General features: G+C 43.3%; 1 protein-coding gene across 1 annotated transcript in view; it reads left to right on the plus strand.

Moving 5' to 3' along the window:
- Positions 1 to 2,983: 2,983 nt before the first annotated feature.
- The window catches only part of EDNRB (endothelin receptor type B), an 80,686-nt gene continuing 55,835 nt past the window's right edge, over positions 2,984 to 27,834 (plus strand). Inside the window, exons 1-2 of the mRNA XM_033949416.1 lie at positions 2,984 to 3,134; positions 9,064 to 9,638. Of these exons, the coding sequence (XP_033805307.1) occupies positions 9,159 to 9,638 (480 nt within the window). The 5' untranslated portion in view covers positions 2,984 to 3,134; positions 9,064 to 9,158. The remainder of the gene's footprint in view (positions 3,135 to 9,063; positions 9,639 to 27,834) is intronic.

The raw sequence follows: 27,834 nt of genomic DNA on the forward strand, positions 1-27,834 counted from the left end.
TAAATAAATAATCAGTTTATTCTTGTTTGATTCAAGAAAGTTCTTTCACTGATGATGTCAAAACGCATTTAAGATGCACGCGGTTCAGTGCAGGATGCCAGATCATTCGGGGCTCAGTGGACGTCATTATGTTAAGCTGAAACAAACTGTGAAATTGTTCCTGCCCCTGAAGAAAGACCAAAACAGGGCTCTGTCAGACACTCACAGCTAAGTTGGCATTTCCCATATCTTTGGCAAGTTTAATTTTTTGAATGTCTGTTGTTTCACTTTTTTTGGTCTTATGTCATTTATGTTTTGTACCAGATCTTGGGCCGGTATTATGGATTGTTTTTTGAGTGTGATATAAGAGTGGATTAATCCGGAGATATAAATAACTAAAAAAATAAAATAATTTTGCTACAAAATAACATTGTAGAGACTTTGAGCACCATGTACATAAGGTGCTACAGTTATGAGCTCTTAATTTAAGATACCATTAAGGGAGCATTCACTGGTATGCGGGTTGGCTCCCATTATTGATTTCTCTCAAAAAATTATTTATTTATTTCTATATATCTTTCTCCCAGGGGAGCTCAGAATGGTTTGCATGAATTTATTCAGGTACTCGAGCATTTTTCCCTGTCTGTCCCTGCGGGCTCACAATCTATCTAATGTACCTGGGGCAATGGGGGGGAGGATTAAGTGACTTGCCCAGGGTCATACGGAGAAGCGTGGGTTTGAACCCACAACTTCATGGTGCTGAGGCTGTAGCTTTTACCACTGTGCCACACTCTCATATGGTACTTGATTGTTTATTAACCTTTTCCTTGGATTATTCTCCTCAGACAATCATTATTTTTTGCCAGTTATTTCTAGCAATATTTTTTGGTTCTTTTTCATTACAGTTTTATAGAATCTGCTAGTTTTGTGCCTAACAGGTACATCAATGCCAACTTACACTAGTATTCTATAACACCTTGGTGCACAGATGTAGTTATAGAATTGGCGTACAACACTTGATTGGAAGAGATTGTAGTAAAGTGGTTAGAATTATAGCCTCTGCACTAGTGGCTTAGCGAGGGTGAGAGGCACCTGGGGCAGTGGCATCCCTACCCTGCCCTCACCTACTCCCCCTCCTTCCCCAATCCCCCTGCCGCACACCCAACCCCTTCCCTTCCCACATTCCCCTAGTTGTTTACTGCTCTGAGCAACGAGAACTTCAACGTGCTCCTCACAACCCCGTTGTTTCTCCCGCGGATGTCACTTCCTATGCGTGGCACCCGGAAGTGACATCACTGGGAGAATCGACACGATCACGAGGAGCATGTTAAAGTTATTGCTCACGGCGGGAAACAGCTAGAGGTACGGAGAAGGGAAGGCAGCGCGCACGTGGTGAGGAGAGGAGTGGGAGGAGGGATGCTGGCACCCCCACCAACATGGCACCCAGAGCGGACCACCACCCCCCTTACTATGCCACTGCTCAGCACCCTGAGGCTGCGGGTTCAAACCTTGGCACTGCTCCCTGTGCTCCTACGCAAGTCACTCAATCCTCTACTGCCCCAGGTATATTAGAATGACCCATATAACACCGGTTCTAAAACAGCTACACTGGCTGCCAATGTAACAAAGAGGGCACTTTAAAATTTTGTCAATAATATATCCGATATTGTACAATGCATCTCCTATTGTTCTGCAGATTTAAAAAAAAAAAAAAAAAAATCTATCAGCTCAGATGGAGTTTGAGATCGGAAGACAGTATGAAATTATGTTTGAGTGGTAGGATGACAATTTCTCATTCCAGGATTGGTGAGGCTATGTTGTCGGTGGGAGGGGTGGAAAGCTTTGAAATGCTTTGCCAGGAGTTCTGCGATTATGCTCTGTTCGATTGGGTTTTAAGAAAATGTTGAGGATGCAATTGTTCGCAAATGCCTTCTTATGTTGAGACTTTGGGCTCCTTTTACTAAGCTGTACTAGCGGTTTTAGCACGCGCTACAATGCCACGTGCGCTAAACGCTAACGCCTCCATAAAGCTTGTGTTAGTATTTTTCATTTAGCGCGTGGTTTGCGCGCGCGCTAAAAACGCTAGCGCACCTTAGTAAAAGGAGCCCTTTATGTAATATAAGTGCCTGCTGTTTTTTTATTAGATTGATGATTTGAATCTTATAGCAAAGTTTTTTGTAACCATTTAATTTGTATGTGCTGTCCATTATTTATGACTGTAGCTATGTAAACCGTATAGGTAATATACGGTATATAAATTTTTAAATAAATAAATTAGATAGATTGTAAGCCCACCAGGACAAACAGGGAAAATGCTTGAAGTACTTGCATGTGAACCACTTTGACTGTGGCTGTAAAAACTACAAAAAGGCAGTAGTATACGAGTCCCAGTCCCTGGTACACCTATTTTGAAACACCCACGGTGTATATGCTAACCAATTGACAATCTCATAACATTTACAAATGTATAATAAGGTCATCTGGATCCAGATTTTGGTCAGAAATGATAAAATCTCCGGTGTCAACTCCATGTAGGAACAGCAAAATAGGGCTGCGGTCATGCTAACACTCCCCAAGCAGGGAAAACATCCCGCAAATACTAATATTTTGTGACTCCTTGCATTGATACAGCTTGTATGTATCTTGCCTTTTTAACATTTATTGTACTTTTATATGCTAAAATCAAGAAAAACTTTTGAACTTAAAAAAGAAACGATAAAATCTGGCATGCCGCTCTCATCTGAAAAGTTCAACAAATATTTCAGAAAGGGGAAGTCAGACTTTTCCAAAAACCCCTTCAAGCTGTAGCTTTTGATCAGCCTCTCCAGGTTCAGCTGATGCTGCGGGGCAGGCAGCTTAAAGATAGGCCAAAAGAGATGAAATAAGGCGATTCTGCAGGAGAGAGCAGGCGGAGTTTGTGGGCGACTGATGGAGAAATATGTCACTAAGCCAAGGGATTCAAACGCTTCCTTGCACAAGCAAGGTCTGGCTGGTTCCTCACTCACATCCTCTGACTCATTCAGAAAGAGGCAATTCCTGCTGGAGTACTTCAGCACATTTCCAGGGTCACTTGCTAGCAGTCAGCAGTGCTTTGGTCACTTGTGTTTTACCAGGAGTGCCTGAGAATATATGCTTTAGAGGGAGCAATTCCTAAGGTAAATAGTTTTATACATTAATGTATTTAGAGAGTAAAGCATTCTGCTAGTTTTACTAGATAAAGCAATGTAATTTTTAAAAAAATCAGTCAGAAGAAGAATTTATGATTTTATTGCATATATAGGTTGCAAGCCACTCAGTTGTGGTGATGAGTGGATCATAAATTCTTTTAAATAATGAATAAAATATAACTGTAGAATATAGACACTGTGAAGAAATTGTATGTTAAATGTTGGTATAGTGGATTTATCCATATCACTACTTCTACTAGTTATTATATAATGTTTAGAAAATTGGAAGTGGGATATGTTTCAAATACAGATATAATTATTTTTCATCTGTCTTCTTTCATGGTAGTTAGGAGGAAAATTGTACAATATGTTATACTGGGCCGGTGTCTAAAATCTCTTGAGAAGTACAGTTTAAGAAGCTCCAAATTTTATCGTGACAAGTGTAGATGGTCAACCAGGTATCCTGTAACTTCTTTTAAGGAGGACGTTGTCATTGTGAGCTATTGTTAATACATGTTATTATACTATTATTAATAACTAGGTCTCATTGCCTACACTAGGACTTGTCCTAAAATAGTATGAATTAGTGATAAAATAACATCTTAACTGTAACTCTTTTTGATAGCCACGCCTCTTAATGTGACTAAAATCGAATTGAGTCCCAAATCCTTTCCTTTAGTTATGGACATTCACGAGTTTACAGCAATCTTATATAGATGCTATGGAAGCTGTTAGGTTTGAACAGTTTTCATTTTTATTGGGTTTTATTTTGACATGTGATAATGATTGCGTAGTTCCAAGGTGATTTACTTTCCTCCTCAACAGATATACTGTATAGGGATTGTAGACTTTAGTTGTATTAACATTTTGTATGGTGTCTTCAGGAGGACAAAAGTATGCAGGGTTAATCTTGGGCAGAACCAAACTATTGAAATTGGTTGCAAATACAAATGGAAAAAAAGAAGACGAGGATAGTATGAGGGGGGTGCTGAAAAGTTCTCAGCCCAACCGACCATCTTCCTAAATTCTGAGCATTATTTTGCCACTGTCGCTGAAAAGAATGTTAACTTATTTTGTTACGTGCCAATTTGCAGAAACAAAATTTTGGGCTCCTTTTACGACGCCGCGTTAGCGGTTTAACGCGCGTAATAGCGCGTGCTAATTTTCCGGCCGCGCTAGCCGCTACCACCTCCTCTTAAGCAGGCAGTAGTTTTTCAGCCCGCGCTAAAAAGGTGCATGCGCTAAAATCACTAACGCGGCTTTGTTTTTTTTGACTGTTTCAGATTATTGATTGACCCATATCTATGTCATTCTCTTATCGGTTGGGCTGGGAACTTTTCAGCACCCCATGATCTGCAGCCCAGCAGCAGGATTTTCTAAGATGTGAACATGGGCTGCACTTTGTTTCCATTCAATGAATGAATCTATTATAGAAAGATCTCTGGATAAGCAGAAAATTCACCACACAATATTGGTCTCAGATATATTACTTTTTAATTTTAAAATCACATTAAAGATGTTTAGTATTGTTAATATTAATAATTGATGGAAGGGGGTTGGGTATGGTTATGATTCTATAATATTAGTTTGAAATAGTGTATTCTCTGTAATATTTTGCTATTTTCAACCAAATGTATTACACTATTGTAGTTAATAAAATAATAAAAATGTTAAAAATAAAAATCACATGTATTTTGCAAGGAAAGGCTCTGAGGGCTCCTTTTATGAAGCCGCATTAGCGGTTTAATACAAGTAATACCGTGCACTAATTTTCTGGCCGCGCTAGCCGCTACCGCCTCCTCTTGAGCTGGTGGTAGTTTTTCGGCTAGCGCGGGGTGGGGGGTAGCGCACGCTAAAAAGGTGCGTGCAATAAAGCCGCTAACGCGGTTTCATAAAAGGAGCCCTGAATCTATAAATATAAAATAATTTATAATTATAACAGACACTTAACACACACACACCCTTTTACAAAATTGCAATAGTGGTTTTTAGCACAGGTCAGCGCCGGGAGCCGCGCAGAGCATTCAGCGTGCCGGCCTGTGCTATAAAATGCTATTACAGTTTTGTAAATGAGGGGTTAATTAGCTCAAATGTAGGTGTTTGCATAATTTTTTAATACAATTTCTATTTATTCTCTCCTGATATATTGCACTGTGATGCAAACATTTTGAGATAAGTTATATTTTGAATTTAGCTCATACCTTTTTCAGTTGTAGCTCAAGGTAATTCAGATATACAAGGTATTTCCCTTTCCCTAGAGGGCTTCCAATTCGATTTTGTACCAAATCAATAGAGATATAAAAGGGCCTATTTACTAAGCAGCATTAGGTGATGTGTGCCTAATGCAATTTAAAATGGTATACCATGGGACACCCTTAAAAGTTCTGTGGTAACCAGGGCAGGATTAATTCTTCGAGGGCCCCTAGGCACACAAGTACACTAGGCCCCCCCCCCCGGCCCGGCCCCGCCCGTACCCCACCCCATTTATCTGTTTTCTTATTTACTTCTTTATTTCCACCTGTATTTCTTTCTTTTTTTTTTTTAATTCAAAACAAAGATTAGCATACCAGTGGACAGTTTTTCTTCTATGCAACCCCAAACATCTCTGAACAAATCCCCCTTCCTTCCCTTCCCACCTACTTACCCAGGACTTTAACTCTGAACTCTTTCCATACATATATAAAAGTGTTCAAATATATTGTAAAACAGTAATACTATCTGAAATATAAGTCTATATTAATAACCAAGTTTACAACGCCTCTCAACTGCCTCACTCTACATCAACCAACTGTAACCCATATGTATAAACAACCAAATCTATAACTCCTCTAGTACGTTCCACTCCATGTATGTTAATTTGTAACGAAACAACAAGGCAAGCAGTCCAAATAATCCAACATGAAACAAAAGAAGATCGACAGACAATAAGGAAAGTCAAATCAGGTTTATTCAAGGTGCTCCCAAGAACCATGCCTAATGCATTTCGCCAAATAAGGCTAGTCAATGCTAACAGAAAACCATGTCTTTCATACACCCTCACCCAGTATGAAGGGAGCTCTATCTTCATGCGAAGCAGTGTCGGGCCAGCAGCACTCTAAACAGGCTGCTTGGCCTTGTCCATCGGAGATTTCACTCTGCCGCATTACTGAGTGAAATCCCCGACGGTCAAGGCCAAGCAGCCTGTTCAGAGTGCTGTCGGCCCAACGCTGCTTCGCATGAAGGTAGGGCTCGTTCGTGGTCAGCGGGGAGGGAAGAATGGAGGGTCAGTGGGGGTTCGGCTGCGCAGTGGGGGGTCGGAGGGTGCTCAAATGTTCTGCTGCACAAGGGATGGGAGGGAGGGGAGGAAAGATGCTGCACATGTGGGGGAGAGAAAGAAAAGAAGAAGAATTAGGGTGAAGGAGAGGAAGGGAGAGATAGTCATGTGCATACCCCGAAAATAAGACCTAATGCCTTTTTGGGCCCCAAGTAAATATAAGACACTGTCTTATTTTCGGGGTAACATGGTATGTAAAACACATTAAATAGAAAATACATATCAATAAAACTAATAAAGGCAGGGGGGCAAAAACAAACCAGAGCCACATACAACCAGGGAAATGCTGTTAAAATTGTTTTGTTGTTATTCAAGCTAGTTTTTCTAATTTTTTACATAAGGATAATAAAACTATAAATCAACCAAAACTGTTCACAAAGGAAATACTTGATAGAAACAATCAAGTTACCTTAAGTGCAGGCAGCCGGGAGGACCAGGGTGCAGGCAGCCGGGAGGACGAGGCGGACCCAAGCCGTGAAAGCAGTCCGGAGGGTGCAGGTGACCATGAGCGGTGAAGGCAGAGAAAGTGGGAAGCACAGCGTATTAAAGCATGGCGGCCGCATGACTTGAGGCACGTGAATCAGCTGATGCATCGGCAGTAGACAGTGTAGTCGTGGCGGCCACGAGACTTGAGGGCAGTGTCGTCCGGGAGGTTCGTTTTCAGGATGGTCCGACATGGCAGCATTTCTCACTAGCTGCTGGCAGCTGCTCTGAAGTTTTCTCTCTGCCGCAACTTCCTGTTTCCTACAGGGCAGATCGCTGCAGAGAGGGAAAGCTTTGGGGCAGCTGCTGGCAGTTTGTGAGAATGGCTGCCATGTTGGGCCCTTCTGAAAAGGAAAATTTAGCTTTTCAATAAAGCACTTGGACCACGGGGCCCCCTAGATCTGTGGGACCCAGGGCAGCTGCCCTGTTTGCTCCCTATAATGCCAGCCCTGGGGCCCCCCTGACAATGTCGAGCCCTAGGCACGTGCCTCATAGGCCTATTGGTTAATCTGGCCCTGGTGGTAACTGCCAAATATACATGTGCTTACCTCACACTAAAAAATATTTACAATTTATTTCAGGGGGTGTATCTGGAAGTAGATAATGGGTGTTCTTCTACTAATCCGTTCAGTGGCATCATAAGGGGTTGGGGGCAGACCGCCCCAAGTGTCATTTTGGGGGGAGGCACTGGCACCCCTCCACCCCTCAATGCCATGCTCACGCCCTCCCTTCCCCCCCCCTTGTTCTTCTTTAAATCTTTTCCAGTGCAAGTAAGTACGGTCTACTGCTTGCACCACCCTGGCTCCCCTCTGAAATCACTTCTGGATTGTGGGCTAGGACGTGACATCAGAGGAAAAGTCAACTCCAGCATGAGCAGCAGGCCAGAGAAGCTGCTCAGACTGGCGAAGATTTAAAGAGGTATGGGGAAGGGAGGGCGTTAGTATGATGTGGGGGGCATGGAAAGATCGAGGTAGGGTGGAGAGGAGGGTATAAGGGGTGCCACTACCCAGGGCACCTCCTACCCTTGCTACACCACTGAATCCATTGGCGCAGCTACATTACCATGTGCTAACTGGTTAGCACTGGTATAGCACATGAGTCCTTAGTCCCAGATTCTTTAAATGGTGTTGGACATTAGGCGCCTAGAATGGTGTGCCTGGTCAATCTGGGTGCCTAACCTCCCCTGCTTATACTAAGCCACGATAGAGGTTTCTACCGCAGTCCACTCCGACACTGCTCTGACACTCATAGAATCCCTGTGAGTGTTAGTGCAACGTCAGAACTTGTAGTGCTCTGGATTGTGGTAGAAACCTCTACTGCAGCTTAGTGAAAGGGGATCTTAAGGTTTTTTTTTAATTGACTTAATCAGTGCTGATAATTGAAAGTGCCATTAAAAGCCAATTAATAAAACATTTAAAAAAATTAATTAGCTGGTAGACACCTAACTCAGAAGGCACCTACCACTTCGAGGTAGACGTCTACACTAAGACACCTACCAGCAAGTAGTGTGGTTTCACTTTAGGCACTGGTAGGCACCTACCTTAGGTGCACTCATTTAGGCCAAGAAAACCCTGGCCTAAATGCCAGTGTACCTAAGGTTTTAATGCCTACTGATGCCTAAAAATGCTAGGTGCAAGTCTATAAATGGTGCTTAGTGGATGATTGACAATGATGCTCAATGGCGCCTAGGAGCTAGATGTCATTTATAAAATCAAGCCCTTACTGCCTACAAAAAGGATGGCAGTAAGAGCACACACACTATTTTTTTTTTAATGGCTGTGTACTAATAAAAACATTAGCACATGACCATTAAAACTAAAAATAGAAAAAAAGGACATTTTTACAGCTGCAGTAGAAATGGCCATAGCAAGTGGGAAAAACCCACATAAGGGCATGCTAAACTACTTTTTATCTTAATAAAAGGACCTCCTATGTGACTTGTCCAAGATAACAAGGCAGAGCGGAAGGGTTTGAACTGGACTTTCCTGATTGTCAGTCTGATACTATGACCTCTAGGTCATTCTTCTACTCTTCTTTCCTTAAAATTATATAATTTCTATTACTCTGAAGCAGGCATTACAATTTTATCCCCTTCTATTTTGATTCTCTGTCTTTGTTTAGGCACAGTCTGGATAGAGGCAAAAAAAAAAAAAAAAAGTGGAATTATCTCAGGTTTGGTTTTTGTCAAAATTTACTTGTTCCAAAGAGGACTTGCCATGATGGAGAGACTGAGCACACACCTTGCTCCAATGATCTTTATATTTTGTACTGCTCTTGTGCTTGGAGATGACAGCAAACCCCACTTAAGACCAGTCTCCAATGGAAACACCCCATCCCTGGGAACTGCAACAGCACCGCTGAGGTCAGCAGGGGCTAGAGATGGCAGCACCACTGTGTCTAACTCTTCCATGCCCCAACATAATACAACTGATCTGAAAAGTTTGAAACCCAAAGGACCCAGAGCGCCACCTTCTCCAATGTGCCCCAAGCAGACTGAAATCATGGAAACGTTCAAGTACATAAACACAGTGATGTCCTGTCTGATCTTTGTAGTGGGTACAATTGGTAACTCAACCTTACTGAGGATCATTTACAAAAACAAATTCATGAGAAATGGACCTAACATCCTGATTGCTAGCCTTGCCTTAGGAGATTTGCTTCATATCATCGCTGACATTCCTGTCAGTGTCTACAAGGTAAGTGTCCAGATGTCTTCAAGTACAAATGCTAAAGACACTCAATCCATGTGGAGTTGAAAATCACAAACTGCATCTTCATATATAGCTGCCAACAGCAAATATCATAGAACACATTTCAAGTAGAATCAATTATCCAAAGAAAGACTTTGCCATGCTAAAATATAATCAATTGAATGAAAGTATGTTTCAATTTGTATTACTGTTATTTAAGTGCAATTGATTTTTTTATTTTCAGTAATAAAATCCAACCAACAAAGTACAGTCAACCAAAGAATGGTAAAAAAGTAGAACCATTATACTAAGCATATAGACCAAACACCCCATCCCCCATTCCCACCCGCACAACCCCAACCTCAGAACCATGGTGCAGTAGGTAGCAAAGGTAACAGTAGGATATCTAATAGATTTTGCTGATCTGCAGCCCCAATCAATAAGCCATGGCTGTTAGTACCTTAAAGAAATAAGTACTAATTAAGGTAATAATTTATATATATATTGATACTACAAAGCACAAGAAAGGACAGTGGAGTGTTCCTGATGCCAGCATTTATTCAGTCAATCAAATGATGTAGAATCACATAACAACATAAGAATGTTTTGAAAATTTGAGACCCAACACAGTTCATGTTTCAACTAAACCATCTTCCTCAGGGGTCCGGAAATACCTGATTTCAAAGAAAAATGCCAATGTGGATACACAAGAAGCAGAAAAATCAAATTAAAACTTCTCGTTTAAAATATGGCAGCAATTCTTCCCCAAAGTTGAAACTGATCTTGTTGGGTCCCCAACTTTCAAAGCATATGTGGATTCTTATGCTGTTATGTAATTCTACATCATTCGACTGACTGAATAAATGCTGGCATCACAAACATCACCTCCGTGGTCCATTTTTGTGCTTTGTTTCACTGGATTTACTGTGGACCTATTGGGTTCTCTTTTTTGTTTTATATTGGCGCAGCAACAATCCCGAGCCGATATTTGCGAGCAGGACATAATTGCTGCTTTTAGCACTGTGAGGGAGGTGTGGGGGGACACTCCCCACTACATTTACAAGTCCTTGCGCTCCCATTGGGGGGGAACCCCCCCAAGTACACTGAAAACTACCGTTCTCCTTTCTGTTGTCGCTGTTCGGGAGTTTTCAATGTAGTGGGGAGTTTCCCCCCCCCACACACACACACCCCAATGAGAGTGCAAGGACTTGTAAATGTAGTGTGGGGGGGGTTCCCCACACACTCATCCCCTCACAGCGCTAACAGAAAGGCTTAAAAGCAGTGGTACGCATATGTCCTGTGTGCAAATGTCACCGTGGGATTGTAGGCACAACAAAGTCCGGCACACTTTTGACGGGTCACTGAATAAATCCATCTAGTGCCTGTCAGAAACTCCCTTTCTTACCCTCCTTTTAATCAGTTCTAAGAGCTTCTTAACTGTTTCTGATCTCACCGAACTGTTCATTTCCCTTACTCCCAATTTGGTTTTAACTTGGTGGTGGTAGTGGTGGGTGTTTCTGGGTTTGTTTAAGGGGGAATTGAGATTCAGCTACCTGGCTGGCTCCTAAAAGACGAGCCTTATCATGGACTGTCAAGAAAAGCTCTGGAGATGAATGGGTTTGGAGCCATTATTCATCCACTTAAGCCTGCTGCTTTTAAGATCTACTTAACAAGAATTGAAAAGCAGTGGAGAGTTTTTAAAAAATTAACCTTTTTCAGCGCAGTATCTCCTGCTGCTTCTCTTAGGGTTGTGTTCACTGTTTTCTGTTTAGTGTCATTGACACCACTGATCATCGTAATAATTTATACCATCTTATTAAAGATAACTCAAAATGTCTCATCCAGTTTCTGTTCTTAGTACACAAGTTATAGAATACTATATGAATATTTTCTTGCACCTCACTGGATCCTTAACCTCTACTCACTACTCTTAATCAAAATAGGCATTCATGAATACTTGCACATATTTGAAGATGAACCCTTTAATGCAGGGAAAGGATGTTAAAAGTGATAAAATAACATAAATACTGTATAATACAATTATGTTATTGTAGTTGAACATTTGTTTTCAGTACTAGAATGTTTCTGAGCATTTTTTTTTTTCTTGTTTCACACCTAACAAAGAGGAAATGTGTTCTTGCTGTGCCACAGTTATTGTTTCATATGACTGATTCTTACATTCAGTCAAACTGGAATAAAGAATATTTCCTCATTTTCAAATTTTAGGGGAATTTTCAAAACCAGATAGATCCAAAGCCTGTGGGTACTTTCCCCTTGGACTTATGTACCAGTTCTGAAAGGGAAAGTCACTGCATCCTATCTTCTGGAAAAATTTCCCTGCCAAAAAAAGGCATTTTTTCTTATGAAAATAAATGTGCAAAGATTTGAAAATATTCAGCTGACAGCAGTCACTGTTTCTTTAAATGGTGGCCCATGCCAGCTAAATTAGACCTAGATATTTGGTGCCAGACCTTATCTGGGGACCAACACTGAACATCCGAGCACAAAGTGGCCGCTGAAGTTACCTGGGTATTGCTGATATTCAGTAGCGATTCTTGGGTATCTACTTGGTTAAAAACAACCTTTTTGCTGTCCTAAGTTATCTGAGCAATTATCTGAGAACCGCATTAGTGTGCACCCATGCTATGCCTAGACTATGGCCATGTAAAATATGAACAATGTTGGATATGCATTTATTTGCAGAATAGTTCTTAGGTGCATATTCAGTTTATGTGGGCAGATGTGCATATATGTGTGCATTTCTTAGAGGTCCTTATATTAAGGTGCGCTAACTGATTTAGTGCATGCTAAATGCTAAGACATCCATTATATTCCTATGGGATCTTAGCATTTAGTGCGTGCTAATCTTTAGCACGTGCTAAATCAGTTAGCGTACCTTAATAAAAGGATCCTTTTAGTGATCTAAATTATTTGTATTTGTATAAGGCATGTACCCTGCCACATGCCACTTCAGAGAGAGCATTTGGCTACTAGATTCAATTCTCCCTCCTCAACACAGAGGATCTTGATCAGGTCCACTCTATATAGCAACCCTTCCCCTCAGTCAAGAGCCTCCAAAGAGCTGACCCTCAAACTGATCCTCCAAAAGAACTGACCCTCCCTCAATCCCATCCTCTACTCTACTCAAAGGTCTCCCCAGGACGGATCTCCCCAAAACTCTCCCCATAATCTGCCCCAACCCCTATCCAAACCCCCTGGGGTCTTCCTTGTAGTCTGAATATAGGAGCAGTTTTCTTATGTGGAAGGATGACCCTAGTGGTAGCAGTGACACTACTGCTAGGTGGTCATCACTGCTAGTTTGAACCCAGGGCAATGCCAGAACAGGAGTGGAGGGGGAACCTCTTATAGTTTATGTATAGTTCTGCAAAATCCATCATGTACACATGTATTTGCTGGTACTGACATATGTAAATTGCAAAATCATCATTGTCTCAGCTTCATCCTTCATCTAAATTTCTGGCTTTGCATCCTAGGTAGTCTGGCTTTAGATCACCTTTTAGTACTGAGACTGTTCTTACATCATTGTTAAGTGAAATTCACTCCTATCCAGATAGTCATAAGGTCTTCCTAACTATTCCTTGACTTGTCAGTAGCCTTCGACCTGATTCATCCAACACTGCTTCTCTCTCAATTGTCCTCACTAGGTATTACTGGAACTGTACTGAGTTGGTTTTCTTCCTTTTTAACAAATCAGACTTTTAAAGTGTCTCCTCCAATGCCTCTTCCACTACCCAATCTCTTCACTGTGGAATCTCCCAGGGCTCCATACTTTCTTCTCTCCTGCTTAATCTGTTTCTGAGTCCTCTAGCAACAGCCTTGATCCACTCAAAGGATATATCTGTGTCGACAACATGTTACTGATTTACCCAACAGATCCCTACTTTCCGTCTTTGTCTCCATTTCAAGAATGTCTTAACTCTGTAGCAGACATTGGCTCTTAGATCACAGATTGATCCTGAATAAGGAGAGAACTGTTGTGTGTTGATCCCTGGTCACCTCTCACAACCATCTAGTACCATCTCTTTGTTTGGTAATCTAATTACACCTGTTGACTCATTTAGATATAAACTTGGGGTTCAGCTGGATTCCAAACTTTCTTTCATTCCTCAAATGTCACATTTGTATGAGTACAATATTTTCTTTACACTTTGTTAACTGCATTCAGTAAGACATCTTTTTGAACATGATACTCTCCATGGTCTCATCACTGCTAATGACTAAGTTAAATTATTATAATATTGTTTATTCAGGCCTCTTCTCGGTCACTGATGAAAAAACTCCAAACTATTCAAAATGTAGCAATAAATTTATTATGCCATGCAAAGACTTTTGATCATGTCACTCTGCTTCTTTAAAAGAAAGTTTTGGCACCATATAAAACAAAGGATTATTTATAAAGTCTTGATTATTACATTTAAAGCTTATAAAATAGATTTCCCAGATTACCTATCTGTGCTCACAATTCCCTAAAGGGCATCCCACTTTTTTTGTGCTATAAATGACTACCGTCTAATCCTACCAGGTCCAAAGCAGGCTTGGCTTGAATTCACAAGACAATGTGCCTTTTATTTTCTTGCACCGGCAACCTGGAATTCATTACCTTTTACCATCCACAATATATCCTAAATCAAGGCAATTAAACAACCATAAAAACCTGGCTTTTTAGTTTCATATTTTTATTGAGTTTTTAGCATGAACAAAAACATGTACAAACATGAACAAGAATTGTTTCAGACTGTTGTAATCAAAACAAAGTTCAAGTTATCCCCTAAAAGTTGTCTATAGGGGACCATATGCGACATATGGGGTGGAGGAAAGAGGGATGAGTTTATCACAAATGTATTGTTCATATTTCTTTAATAAACATAATGAATTCCACCAAAAGGTGTAATCTAGTAGTGAAGCAGACTTCTAATTTTGCAAGATTTGTTAGATCCCACCGAGATCATGATGTCTATTACCTTGGGATCACATGAGCTAGCTTCAAAGCAGGGATGCAAGGAGCGCATGATAATAATAGCTTAAGTAAGAGCATAAGACCATAAGCAATGCCTCCACTGGGTCAGACTCGAGGTCCATCGCGCCCAGCAGTCCGCTCACGTGGAGGCCCAAACAGGTCCAGGATCTGTGCAGTAATCCTCTATCTATACCCCTCTATCCCCTTTTCCAGCAGGAAATTGTCCAATCCTTTCTTAAACCCCAGTACCGTACTCTGCCCTATTACGTCCTCTGGAAGCACATTCCAGGTGTCCACCACACGTTGGGTAAAGAAGAACTTCCTAGCATTCGTTATGAAACTGTCCCCTTTCAACTTTTCTGAATGCCCTCTTGTTCTTTTATTTTTTGAAAGTATGAAGAATCTGTTCCTCTCTACTCTCTCTATGCCCTTCATGATCTTATAAGTCTCTATCATATCCCCTCTAAGTCTCCTCTTCTCCAGGGAAAAGAGACCCAGTAATATCATTTTGAGCAATTGGTAATAGACTTGATTGTTACCCATAGCTTAGTCCAGAAAGGGCGAATCGAGGGCAGGAAAAAAGCATATGCAAAAGTATTCCCGGGGAGAGGGAGCAGTGCCAGCAAAGATCAGATGTAAGTTTAGCTTTCATTGCCTGTGAGGAGTCCAAATTGCTTTAAAACCTGGCTTTTTAATCAAGCTTTTGAACCTTGATTCTCTCATAGGTCATGATGACTATCCCCTTCTCAGCATCATACCCCTTGAAAGCTTGTCCATCTATTGGAAGTTTGGGATTTTTTGTACTTGTGTGAATGTACCGTAAATCTTTCTTGTCATACTATTGTAATTTCTTTCTATACTTTTATATTTAAGTATTGTAAACCACTCAGTTTTGTGCATGAGCAGCAAAGAAAGTCTAAATAAACCATAAATCATAAACCATAAGTGCAGTCACTTACTTGTGAAACACCCCACATGAAGCTAGAATTTTGGGGGCATGTTTTTCACAAAATGGTTGTTCCCACTGGGCATATTAACAAATAACCATCTACCTTTGAATGCCCTTTTTCATATTTTACAAAAGATCCCATGTTCAGCAAGCCTTTTGTAAAATACCCAGGAAATCTCAACTCGTACGTCCCTTTTCTGACCTAAATGTCCTATACAAAATTGGGCATTATACTGTATGTCAGGAAATGGATAATAAGAGTCATGAATATGGTAATGAGGCTTATAATGCATTCCACAGCAGATTGCAATTGGGCAGGTCCTAAATGCTTCATTAGACTCATGATTGTTCGGTTCACACACACTCTCTCTGATCAAACTTTGAATAACAAGTTCTTTTACTGTCAGCCTTCCAAATAGCCTCCATTCAAATGGAGCAAATAATCTCCAAAATAAGCAATTTGTAGTCTCCATTTTTTTCTTCTAGGATTGCTGAGGGATTGTGAACTATGTGTTGGACATTTAACAATATGCTTACTGATCCAGAAAGCTCCAGAATCACTGTTTAACTCTTTATTTGTCCCTAACGTAGATATAGATAGGTCCGTTAGCGCTATAGAAATGATAAGTAGTAGTAGTGTATAGGGGGTCTTTCAAAAGTACAAAGACTGGAGGACACTCAATGAAATTTCATGGAAATTCTTTTAAAACAAATAGGAAAAAATATTTTTTTCACTCAAATAATAGTTACGGTAAGCTTTGTAACTCATTGCCAGAGGATATGGTAACAGCTGTTAGCACATCTGGGTTCTAAAAAAGGTTTGGACAAGTTCCCGGAGGTAAAGTCAGGGCTGGATTAAAGGGTAGGCCCAGTGGGAACGTGCCTAGGTCCCAAAATTGTCAGAGGGGCCCGCTGAAGCAGGGCAAACAGAGAGCAGTTGCACTACCGTCTCCCTTCACCTCGCCTTTTTTTCAAATGAAATGGAACCCCCCCCCCACATACACACAGCATCAACGGGGCCCCCTTCCCTCTGGCATCAATGCCCCCCCCGCTGGCATCAATGGGCTCCCTCCAGCATCAATGCTCCCCCCCCTCCGGCATCAATGGCACTGAAGATTGGCAACATGGTGCTCAGCCCAACGCTTTCCTTTGACACGAACTGCCTGAGCGGAAACAGGAAGCTGCGTCAGAGGAGAAGCTTTGAGCTGAGCACCACGTTGCCGATGCAGCATCTCCTCAAGGCATTGCAAGCTTCCCGTTCCTTTAAATGGACCTAAACTTCCTGAAAATGAGATTTGCTGGGACAGCGTAACAATACAAGCAAGTACAGTGGAACCTTGATTTATGGGCATAATTCATTCCAGAAGCATGCTCGTAAACCAATTTACTCATATATCAAAGTGAGTTTCCCCATAGGAAGTAAGGGAAACTCGCTTCATTCATTCCCCCTCCCCCCCCCCCCCAGGCCACCGGTGCTGCTCCACCTTGCCCCCCACCCCAAGGCCACCAGAGCTGCTCCACCTTACCCCCCACCCTCAAAGCCATCGGCACTGCTCCACACACACCCCACAATCCGGCATCCCCCACTCACCCACCCAAACACAATCTCTTACCCTGATCTGGCATCAGTACCAGCACCAATGCACAGGACATGCCGATGCCGGTGCCCAAAGATCCTCCATCTTGCTTGGGCTGGGCCATGAGCATCTGTGCATGCTCAAGGTTTTCTAGTTCTCGCTCAGAGAGAGCAAGAACTAGAAGGCCTTGAGCATGCGCAGATGCTCAAGGCCCATCCCAAGCAAGAGGGAGGATCTTCAGGCACCGACACTGGCATGTACTGTGCGTTGGTGCTGGTGCAGGTGCCAGATTGGGATAAGAACATAAGAATTGCCATCTCCGGATCAGACCCTGGGTCCATCAAGTCCGGTGATCCGCACACATGGAGTCCCCGCCAGGTGTACCCTGGCATAGTTTTAGTCCCCATATCACTGTACGCTTTTCAAGGGAGATGTGCATCTAATTGGGTGAGTGGGGGATGCCGGATCGTGGCGGGGAGCGACACGAGGGGAGATGCTGGATTGGCCACTGTTAGAAACAGGATATTGGGCTAGATGGACTATTGGTCTGGCTACTCTTTTCACTTGGTGGTGGTAGTGCGAAGTCTATGTACAAAATGCAAAGTCCATGCAGAGGGCATGCCAAGAATATTGGATGCCCAGGATCTGGTTCTGCATTTCTTCTTCTCTTCATGCCAAGAATATGCCGTGCATTAAGGGGGCAATTCTATAAATGGCACCTCAAGTTAAGCACCTAGATGCAGCATGCTAAGAGCTAATTCTATAACAGCATCTGGGTGCCCAGAATGCATTATAGAATAGTAGTTTAATTTGGCATATATGCACCAACATTTAAGTGCATCTATATATGTGGTACTTTAGCCTATAACTTACAGTATTCTGTTAGTTGCATGCATACATGTGTGACACACCCAAGCCCCACTCACGGGTATAATTCCCTTGCATTTACATGCTAAGGCAGTTGTGCACTTATGTTATAGAATACCATGCACTGGGCAGTGTCTCTCAAACTTTTTAAGCTCTGGCACACTAAGGGCTCCTTTTACTAAGCTGCGCTAGCGGTTTTAGCGCATACTGCATTGCTGTGCGCAGTAGGCACTAACGCTACCATTGAGTTGGCATTAGTTTTTACGCCTAGCGCGGGGGGCAGCATGCGCTAATCAGTTTTGGAGACCGTATCTGGCGAAAGACGTAAGAAGACTTGAGGCGGTCCAGAGGAGGGCGACGAAAATGATAGGAGGCTTGCGCCAGAAGACGTATGAGGAGAGACTGGAAGCCCTGAATATGTATACCCTAGAAGAAAGGAGAGACAGGGGAGATATGATTCAGACGTTCAAATACTTGAAAGGTATTAACGTAGAACAAAATCTTTTCCAGAGAAAGGAAAATGGTAAAACCTGAGGACATAATTTGAGGTTGAGGGGTGGTAGATTCAGGGGCAATGTTAGGAAATTCTACTTTACGGAGAGGGTGGTGGATGCCTGGAATGCGCTCCCGAGAGAGGTGGTGGAGAGTAAAACTGTGACCGAGTTCAAAGAAGCGTGGGGTGAACACAGAGGATCTAGAATCAGAAAATAAGATTAAAAATTGAACTAAGGCCAGTACTGGGCAGACTTGCACGGTCTGTGTCTGTGTATGGCCGTTTGGTGGCGGATGGGCAGGGGAGGGCTTCAATGGCTGGGAGGGTGTAGATGGACTGGAGTAAGTCTTAACAGAGATTTCGGCAGTTGGAACCCAAGCACAGTACCGGGTAAAGCTTTGGATTCTTGCCCAGAAATAGCTAAGAAGAAAAAATTAAAATTAAAAAAAAATTGAAATTGAATCAGGTTGGGCAGACTGGATGGACCATTCGGGTCTTTATCTGCCGTCATCTACTATGTTACTATGTTACGCTAAAAACGCTAGTGCACCTTAGTAAAAGGAGCCCCAAATGAAGCAAATATTTTTCATGGCACATTATAACTGAAATTTTAAAACTGCCCTGGCTTTGGAATAAAAGAGTCTACTGTACTGCTTCTGCTTCAATGAGACAAACACTTTATTTTTTATTATGCAGAATATTTTGGACTCCGGTGAGATTAGAAAAATTAGATAGTACACACTCCAACAGATGTTGGCATTGTCAAATTGAAGCAGGTACTTTAGATCATCTTTTGTTTCATTGTCCTTCAATAAAAGTTTTATGGAGGTCTATTTGGAGCAAAATTATGCTCGTTCTTGAAGTGACTTTACCATTGTCTTATGATACAGTTATCTTCGGTACTTTTTTGTCTAAAAATCCGCTTAGAGCAGATAAAGATAAACTGTTACTAATTATGACTGAAATTGCAATACAGATGATAACGAGAAATTGGAAACATTGGGATTATTTGAATTTTTCATTCTGGTGGGAAACTTTATGCCAGTATTATAGGTTTGAAAGAGAGATGTCAGAAAAATCTGGGTAGTTTCAAAAATTTAAAGAAACATGGGGTCCGCTAGATACATATGTTAATTTTCTTTAAACATACTCAAATAAAATGTACCCTTTTGGACTTGGTTTCAGTTCAAGATCGTTTTATATACAGTGGTGCCTCGCATAACGGACGCCTCGCACAGCGAACGCTGCGCACAACGAACTTTATGTCTTGATCCGTACAACGAACTTCGTTTCACACAACGAAGTCGCCCGAGCTGCATCCTTCCGCGCAGGCACTGCGCTTAACTGCCCTCTCTCCGCCTGGCTCCCTCTTGCCCCCCCGACTCCCCGACACGATCGGGGCAAAAAGGAGCCCAAGCCCTCTTGCCCCGCCGATTCCCCAACTCCCCACACAATATCGGGCCAGGAGGGAGCCCAAGTCCTCCTGGCCACGGCGACCCCCTAACCCCACCCTGCACTACATTACGGGCAGGAGGGATCCCAGGCCCTCCTGCCCTCGACGCAAACCCCCGTCCCCCCAACGACCGCCCCCCCCCAAGAACCTCCGACCGCCCCCCCAGCCGACCCGCGACCCCCCTGGCCGACCCCCACCCCCCTTCCCCGTACCTTTCTGTAGTTGGCCGGACAGACGGGAGCCAAACCCGCCTGTCCGGCAGGCAGCCAACGACGGAATGAGGCCGGATTGGCCCATCTGTCCCAAAGCTCCGCCTACTGGTGGGGCCTAAGGCGCCTGGGCCAATCAGAATAGGCCCGGGAGCCTTAGGTCCCTCCTGGGGGCGGGGCCTGAGGCACATGGGCCCAACCCGACCATGTGCCTCAGGCCCTGCCCCCAGGAGGGCCCTAAGGCTCCCGGGCCTATTCCGATTGGCCCAGGCGCCTTAGGCCCCACCAGTAGGCGGAGCTTTGGGACGGATGGGCCAATCCGGCCTCATTCCGTCGTTGGCTGCCTGCCGGACAGGCGGGTTTGGCTCCCGTCTGTCCGGCCAACTACAGAAAGGTACGGGGAAAGGGGGTGGGGGTGTCGTGGGGGTCGGCCAGGGGGGTCGCGGGTCGGCTGGGGGGGCGGTCAGAAGTTCTTGGGGGGGGCGGTCGTTGGGGGGAGGGGGGTTTGCGTCGAGGGCAGGAGGGCCTGGGATCCCTCCTGCCCGTAATGTAGTGCGGGGTGGGGTTAGGGGGTCGCCGTGGCCAGGAGGATTTAGGCTCCCTCCTGGCCCGAACAACTAGGGGGGGGGGGTCGCCAGGGCCAGGAGGACTTACCGTAAGCACCGTAAGGAGGTAAAGAAGGAGATGTTAGGGCATGTAAAGTAAGGGCATGTAAACAGTACCCGGCGTATAAGACGACCCCCGACTTTGGGGAGGATTTTAAGGTACTGAAAAGTCGTCTTATACGCCGGCAAATACGGTATGTTTTTAGATGTATCTAAATAAAAATAATAACAAAAAATTTATCTTTTTTTATGTCATCTTAGCATATTTTGTGCTACAGAACGAATTATTTTTTTTAACATGTATTGTTATGGGAAAACGCGTTTCACATAACGAACTTTTCGCATAACAAACTTGCTCCTGGAACCAATTAAGTTCGTTGTGTGAGGCACCACTGGGGTGGGGGGTAGGCTTATTTGGGGGGTTGGTCTTAAGTTATTTATGTATAGTTCTTGGTGTTTTCTGAACATATTGCTAATTTATGTAAATTTTCTTACACTGTGTATGAACTATATTATGCTATTTAAAATTAATAAACAATTTTTAAAATTAAAATAAAATAAAATAAAATTGCAAAACCAACAAAAAAATTAAATTTGAGAGTTATTTATTTAAAATTATTTAAGCTATGTATGGGTAATTGTAACAATGGTGAAACTAAAGTAGAACAGAAGTGCTAATCAATGCAATGGATGTGCTTGTTTTTGAGTGCAAATTAACTCAAAATGCAACTCGATACTAGACAAGCAAACACACATTTCATTATCCACCATCTGCAATTCTCTTTTTTTCAATTTACCGTATTTTCGCGGATATAACGCGCGCGTTATACGCGTTTTTACCTACCGCGCATACCCCTCGCGCGTTATATGCCTGAGCGCGGTATACAAAAGTTTTTAAACATAGTTCCCACCCCGCCCGACGCCCGATTCACCCCCCCAGCAGGACCGCTCGCACCCCCACCCCGAACGACCGCTCGCACGCGCTCCCACCCGCACCCGCATCCACGATCGGAGCAAGAGGGAGCCCAAGCCCTCTTGCCCGGCCGACTCCCCGACATCCGATACATCCCCCCCGGCAGGACCACTCGCACCCCCACCCCGAAGGACCGCCGACTTCCCGACAATATCGGGCCAGAAGGGAGCCCAAACCCTCCTGGCCACGGCGACCCCCTAACCCCACCCCGCACTACATTACGGGCAGGAGGGATCCCAGGCCCTCCTGCCCTCGACGCAAACCCCCCTCCCCCCCCAACGACCGCCCCCCCCAAGAACCTCCGACCGCCCCCCCAGCCGACCCGCGACCCCCCTGGCCGACCCCCCCTTCCCCGTACCTTTGGTAGTTGGCCGGACAGATGGGAGCCAAACCCGCCTGTCCGGCAGGCAGCCAACGAAGGAATGAGGCCGGATTGGCCCATCCGTCCTAAAGCTCCGCCTACTGGTGGGGCCTAAGGCGCGTGGGCCAATCAGAATAGGCCCTGGAGCCTTAGGTCCCACCTGGGGGCGCGGCCTGAGACACATGGTCGGGTTGGGCCCATGTGCCTCAGGCCGCGCCCCCAGGTGGGACCTAAGGCTCCAGGGCCTATTCTGATTGGCCCACGCGCCTTAGGCTCCACCAGTAGGCGGAGCTTTAGGACGGATGGGCCAATCCGGCCTCATTCCTTCGTTGGCTGCCTGCCGGACAGGCGGGTTTGGCTCCCGTCTGTCCGGCCAACTACCAAAGGTATGGGGAAGGGGGGTGGGAGGGTCGTGGGGGTCGGCCAGGGGGGTCGCGGGTCGGCTGGGGGGGTGGTCGGAGGTTCTTGGGGGGGGCGGTCGTTGGGGGGAGGGGGGTTTGCGTCGAGGGCAGGAGGGCCTGGGATCCCTCCTGCCCGTAATGTAGTGCGGGGTGGGGTTAGGGGGTCGCCGTGGCCAGGAGGGTTTGGGCTCCCTCCTGGCCCGATATTGTTGGGGAGTCGGCGGTCCTTCGGGTTGAGGGTGCGAGTGGTCCTGCCGGGGGGGGGATGTATCGGACGTCGGGGGGGGGCATCAGGCTTTCAGGATGGGGACAGACCTTCAAGGGGGGACAGGACTTCAAGGGGGGACAGTGCACGGAAAGTCAGGGGGATGAACGGAGAGTCGGGACAGCGCACGGAAAGTCAGGGCAGTGCACGGAAGTCAGGGGGGGGTGAACGGAGAGTCGGGACAGCGCACGGAAAGTCAGGGCAGTGCACGGAAGTCAGGGGGGGGTGAACGGAGAGTCGGGACAGCGCACGGAAAGTCAGGGCGGGCGAAAGGAGCGTCGGGCATCATGCGCGGTATACCCGTGAGCGCGGTATACAAAAGTTTTTGTACATATCATCGTGATTTCTGCGCGCTATACCCGTGTGCGCGTTTTACACGGGTGCGCGTTATATCCGCGAAAATACGGTAATTTCTGTCAGAGCTGAAAATACAAGTTTGCAAAGATAAGACTATCCGAACGGTAACAAAGCCTTGATTGTTTGGTTGCTCAGGTTAGGATAACTACTGCATAAAAAATAAAGCTAAAAGTACTTGCCGTTAGTTTTCAAGAACCAATCACATCAAAGAATGATGCTTGCCTGGCCAGTTGTATCCTTACGCACATAGATGCTCATAACATTGATAGACTCTTGTGTATACGACGTATATGTCATCTATTCGAGTGTATACTTATGAAGGGAATTTTTAAAAATCAAGTAAAATTTTGGAATCTCTCATGGCACACCCGGAATCTCTTTGGGGCACACCACTGTGCTGTGGCACACAATTTGAGAGACACTGGACTAGGGTATTTAAGCATATGGTGTCATAGAATAGTACGAAGGCAGAGACAGACGAAAATCTAATTATTGCCAATTAACTTCAACAATTGATTGTTACCATTATTAAATTGCTAGTTAACAGCTCATTAGCTAATTAAAGATGCATGTACATCTTGCATCCATGCTTCATTTTTGTTGGTGAAATCTTGGCATCATATCTAGAATCTGAGGCCACGTGATCCCCTCCCAAAAAGAAACATGAAACAAAATATTTCTTAGTGCCCATCCCTCCTGTATATTCATTAAGGGGCTCATAATCGAAACAGAAATACGTCTAAAATCCTATCTAAATTGGCACTTGGACGATTAATAAGACAAGTCGTCCAAGTGCCAATAACCGAAATGGGTTTTACATGTATCTAAAAACAACTTAGGCCTTTCCAGTGCTGTTGTACGCCAAAATCTAAAAGGGGAGTTTTAGGAGGAGTGGTCAGGGCTGAATTTGGGTGGCACGTGGGCCAACCTAGACTTAGTCGTACTGCAAGTATAACCGAAAGTTCAACAAGGTTGCCTAGACGGAACTTATACATAGCAACTTAGGCAATGTAAAAACAGGTCTAAGTGCCCAGATGATATTCAAAGTGACCAGATAACCACTGCAGACACAAAGTACAGACCCCTCTCCCCCAATGATCACTGACCCACTCACCCCACTGCCATAAAAATCATAATAAAAACTTTACATATTTGCCTCCAGAACATCAGCACCTGGTATTGAAAGCCTAGTAGAGCTATACAGAGGTGGCTTAAGAAGTTTGGGGGATGGGCTAGTGAACCATAAAGAGGAGGACACAAGACCATAAGCAACTCTAACCACTGCATTCATGGTGAAAAATGTGAGTCCACCAAAAATAAACCCAAGCCCTACTGTACTGCCACATAGGTGGCACTTGCAGCCATAAGGGCTATTGGGGTGGTAGACAGGTGGGCCTAGTAGATTTGGGGGATGTTGGGGGGGTCACCATGATCTATAAGGGAGTTGTGGTGAGATGTTTATGTGGCACCCTTTTTGTGAAATTTGCAGCAGTGCCCTGTAAGGTGCCCCACTACTGTGTTGCCATGGCTAGGTGTCAAGTCCATCACTTTGCTGGCCCCTTCCACATCCAAAAGGTCTGACCCAGCAGTGGCAATTCTTATGTTCTTATTCTTATGTCTTGTTCTAGGCTTTTTTTTTTACTTGGATGAATGTTTAGATGAGAATGGGTTATAAAGATACACGACTTAGCGGTCTGGACAATTACATTACATTAGTGATTTCTATTAAACGGCTGGATGTGCAGGTAGACGATTCTCGGAAAAAAAATATGTTGGATGTATTTTCAAGCAGCATTTTTGCAATCTGAAGTTTGGTCTTTGAGTACTTATTCTTCCTATTTACATTAAAGAAGATTGTTAAATCCCTATCTATTCAATAATTTTTTTGGAGGGGGTTTGATGTATTTCTGCACAACTTTTTGGGAAGTTGTAATAAGTGTTTTGTTGATACATCTAGTTGTAATTTCCTGAATATGTACAGTGTTTTGTTTTGGGGGGGGGGGGGGCTTCTTTTATTAACTTTAGCAAACTTCACGTCTTTTGCAGGCTTGAAATAAAATTTTATTGACGACAGAGGATGCCTATCTATTCGACCTCCTCATCTCTTTAGCTTTAAAGACTCTTGGTTCCTGGAAAGATCTATCTAAAGCTTCTTCTATTCAATGGTGGAACTTAGTTTGTATGACATATAGATTTGAAGCTTACCTAGCGAAGAAATGTGATAGATTTCCTCAGTTTCAACGTATATGTCATTCTCTTAAGATAAGGCTCCAACTCTTGACCTTTATTTTTAAATTTTCTTGCTCCTCCCTCTCTCTTTTCTTTCCTCCTCTTCTCTTTGGTTGATGTGTTGATCCATGCTCTTTCTGGGTTTTAGAGCTAGATGCTTATTGGTCATATGTGAGATTTTCATTATTTGTGTACATATTTTGGAGTACTGGCATATGCAAGTGTGTTCTGTTCAATTTATATTATTATGTAATGTTTCATATCTCACATTGTTTTGTTACTTCCTTGGTTGCAAAACTTTTTCAATAAATAAACTTTGACTTAAAAAAGAAATTCAATTTTATGTTATGTTTTGTTATGTTGTCTAAGCTAATACTTTATTTTGCATTTACTAGGCAGTTCATGGAGTGGCATCTTTTAGGGTGACTCCTGCTTCTGGATGCAAGAGTGTCACACTGTTTCATATAGAGGACCCTTAGGAGTTCAAGGCTCTGGAGGATCAAATATGGCTAGTTGAAAACATGCATTCAATGAGTATATGTGGGTCCTGTCACACTGGTTTCTTTCTTTGTTTTGGGCACGGTCTTCTAGGGAATGCACATGCTTTTTCTGTGTACCTTTGGTAATTTCTGTTGAGTTGCTTATCTTTGTCTTTCTTTCTTGAATTGGATGTCTGCCATGTGGTGTTGGCTGTGTCTCCTGCCTTTCCATTCTATGCTCTTGCTCGTATTTCTATCGCCTCCTTATATTTGAGTTTCTTCACTCTTCTTCCAATTGTCTAATCCAGACAATTCTACCAAGCAAATTTGTATACCCTAAAGTTTGCCATCAAGGTGAAGAGCTGTCTTAGAGGTATAGTTTTATGTGAAATCTTTGTTATTCTGCATCTTCCGTACAGATGCTAAATATCTAAACTCCCTAAAAAGAGCTTTGTCCAGTCTACCCAGAAAAGGCCCTCACAAATTTACTAATTTAAATAAACTAATTTGTATCATATCTCTAATCTATATTTCTTTATAAAAGTTATTGGGTGTAAAGTATACAAACAGACATGTATCTATTTGGAAGAACACCAGTTGTTAGATCATCAACAGTCCAGCATTCAGTCAGACATAGAACAGAGACTCTCTTTGTCCTGGTTCCTGCTGATTTATTATGTTTTTCAAATAGAGATCCAGGCTCTCTTTTAGTTTTGCTGGACCTTTCAGCAACTTGTGATATGGCAGATCTTGGAATTCTGATAAAGAGGTCAGAAGATCAGATGGGAGGGGAAGCTGTTGCATATTTACCAGCTTGTCTTAAGGAAAGGACTGAGAAGATCATCACTGGAGATTTTTATTTTTCTTCTGCCAGCAAACAGAAATTACCAAAATTCAACAATATGTAAAAATACAAAAGGCAATGAACCCAGCAATATGCTGCTAACGATAATCATAAAAATGAGGAAAATGACCTCAAAACGCCACAATGCCAAAAAAAAAAAAAAATAATAAATAAAGCTTTAAAACTGCTAACAGGCTATAGGTATTCTTATTGGTCAAAAACCCTCGTATGAATATTTTAAATATTTTTGTTGTGCCTTTCCACTGAATAAATATGTGTACCCACAAAAAATGTTTTAAGCACTAATGGCTCATGGCCGTTAAATATGCACCAAGAGATAACCACTGAATATTTACAGTCAGCAGCTAGTCCAGTCATATAACATAGCCCGTTCGAGCCAATATTCATTGGCTGACCAGTTAAGTTAGCAACCAGATAGTCCCATATAAATAGCAAGTCTATCTTTGGCCACTATGACTTAGCCAGTCTGCCAATGAATATTGGCTTATCTGGCTATATCAAAAACAGCTAAAAAATAGACTGGAAATTCAATGTTGGTCACTAGCTATGGCCCGGCATTGAATTTCCAGGTTTGCTGCTGATTATGGGAGTCAACCCGGCTAACTTCTGTGGTCTGAATAATCTGCAAAAATGCCCCATTCATGCACCTCCCCCCGTGAACTCCCCCTAGCATTTACATACTAAGGAAGTTGAAAACTAAGATTATAGAATAGCGTCCAATTAGCATTTAGGCAGTATTCTTTAAAAAAAATGTGTGCTCAATTGGAACCTAATTTTAGGCACCAGGTTAAAGACTGAAAGGATAAACTGCTAAATTTTGGAGTATATCAAGTGAGTGACAACTGATGGGAATTTTGGGTGAGGATAACATGAGGATGGTCCCAGCAAATCTTGAAAAATGGTCTAGAATATGGCAGCTAGGATTTAATGTCAAAAAATTCAAGGTCATGCGTTTGGGCTGCAAAATCTTGAGGAAATGGTAGAGTTTAAGTGATGTGACTTTGGTATGATAATATGTGATGACCTTAAAGTGGTCAAGTAGGTAAAAAAGGTGATGATGAAAGGTAGAAGGATACTTGAGTGCATAGGAAGGAGAATGGCCAGTAGGAAAAAGGCAGTAATGATGTCTCTGTATAAGACT

The sequence above is a fragment of the Geotrypetes seraphini genome, chromosome 6 (assembly GCF_902459505.1).
Source record: "Geotrypetes seraphini chromosome 6, aGeoSer1.1, whole genome shotgun sequence".
NCBI lineage: Eukaryota > Metazoa > Chordata > Amphibia > Gymnophiona > Dermophiidae > Geotrypetes > Geotrypetes seraphini.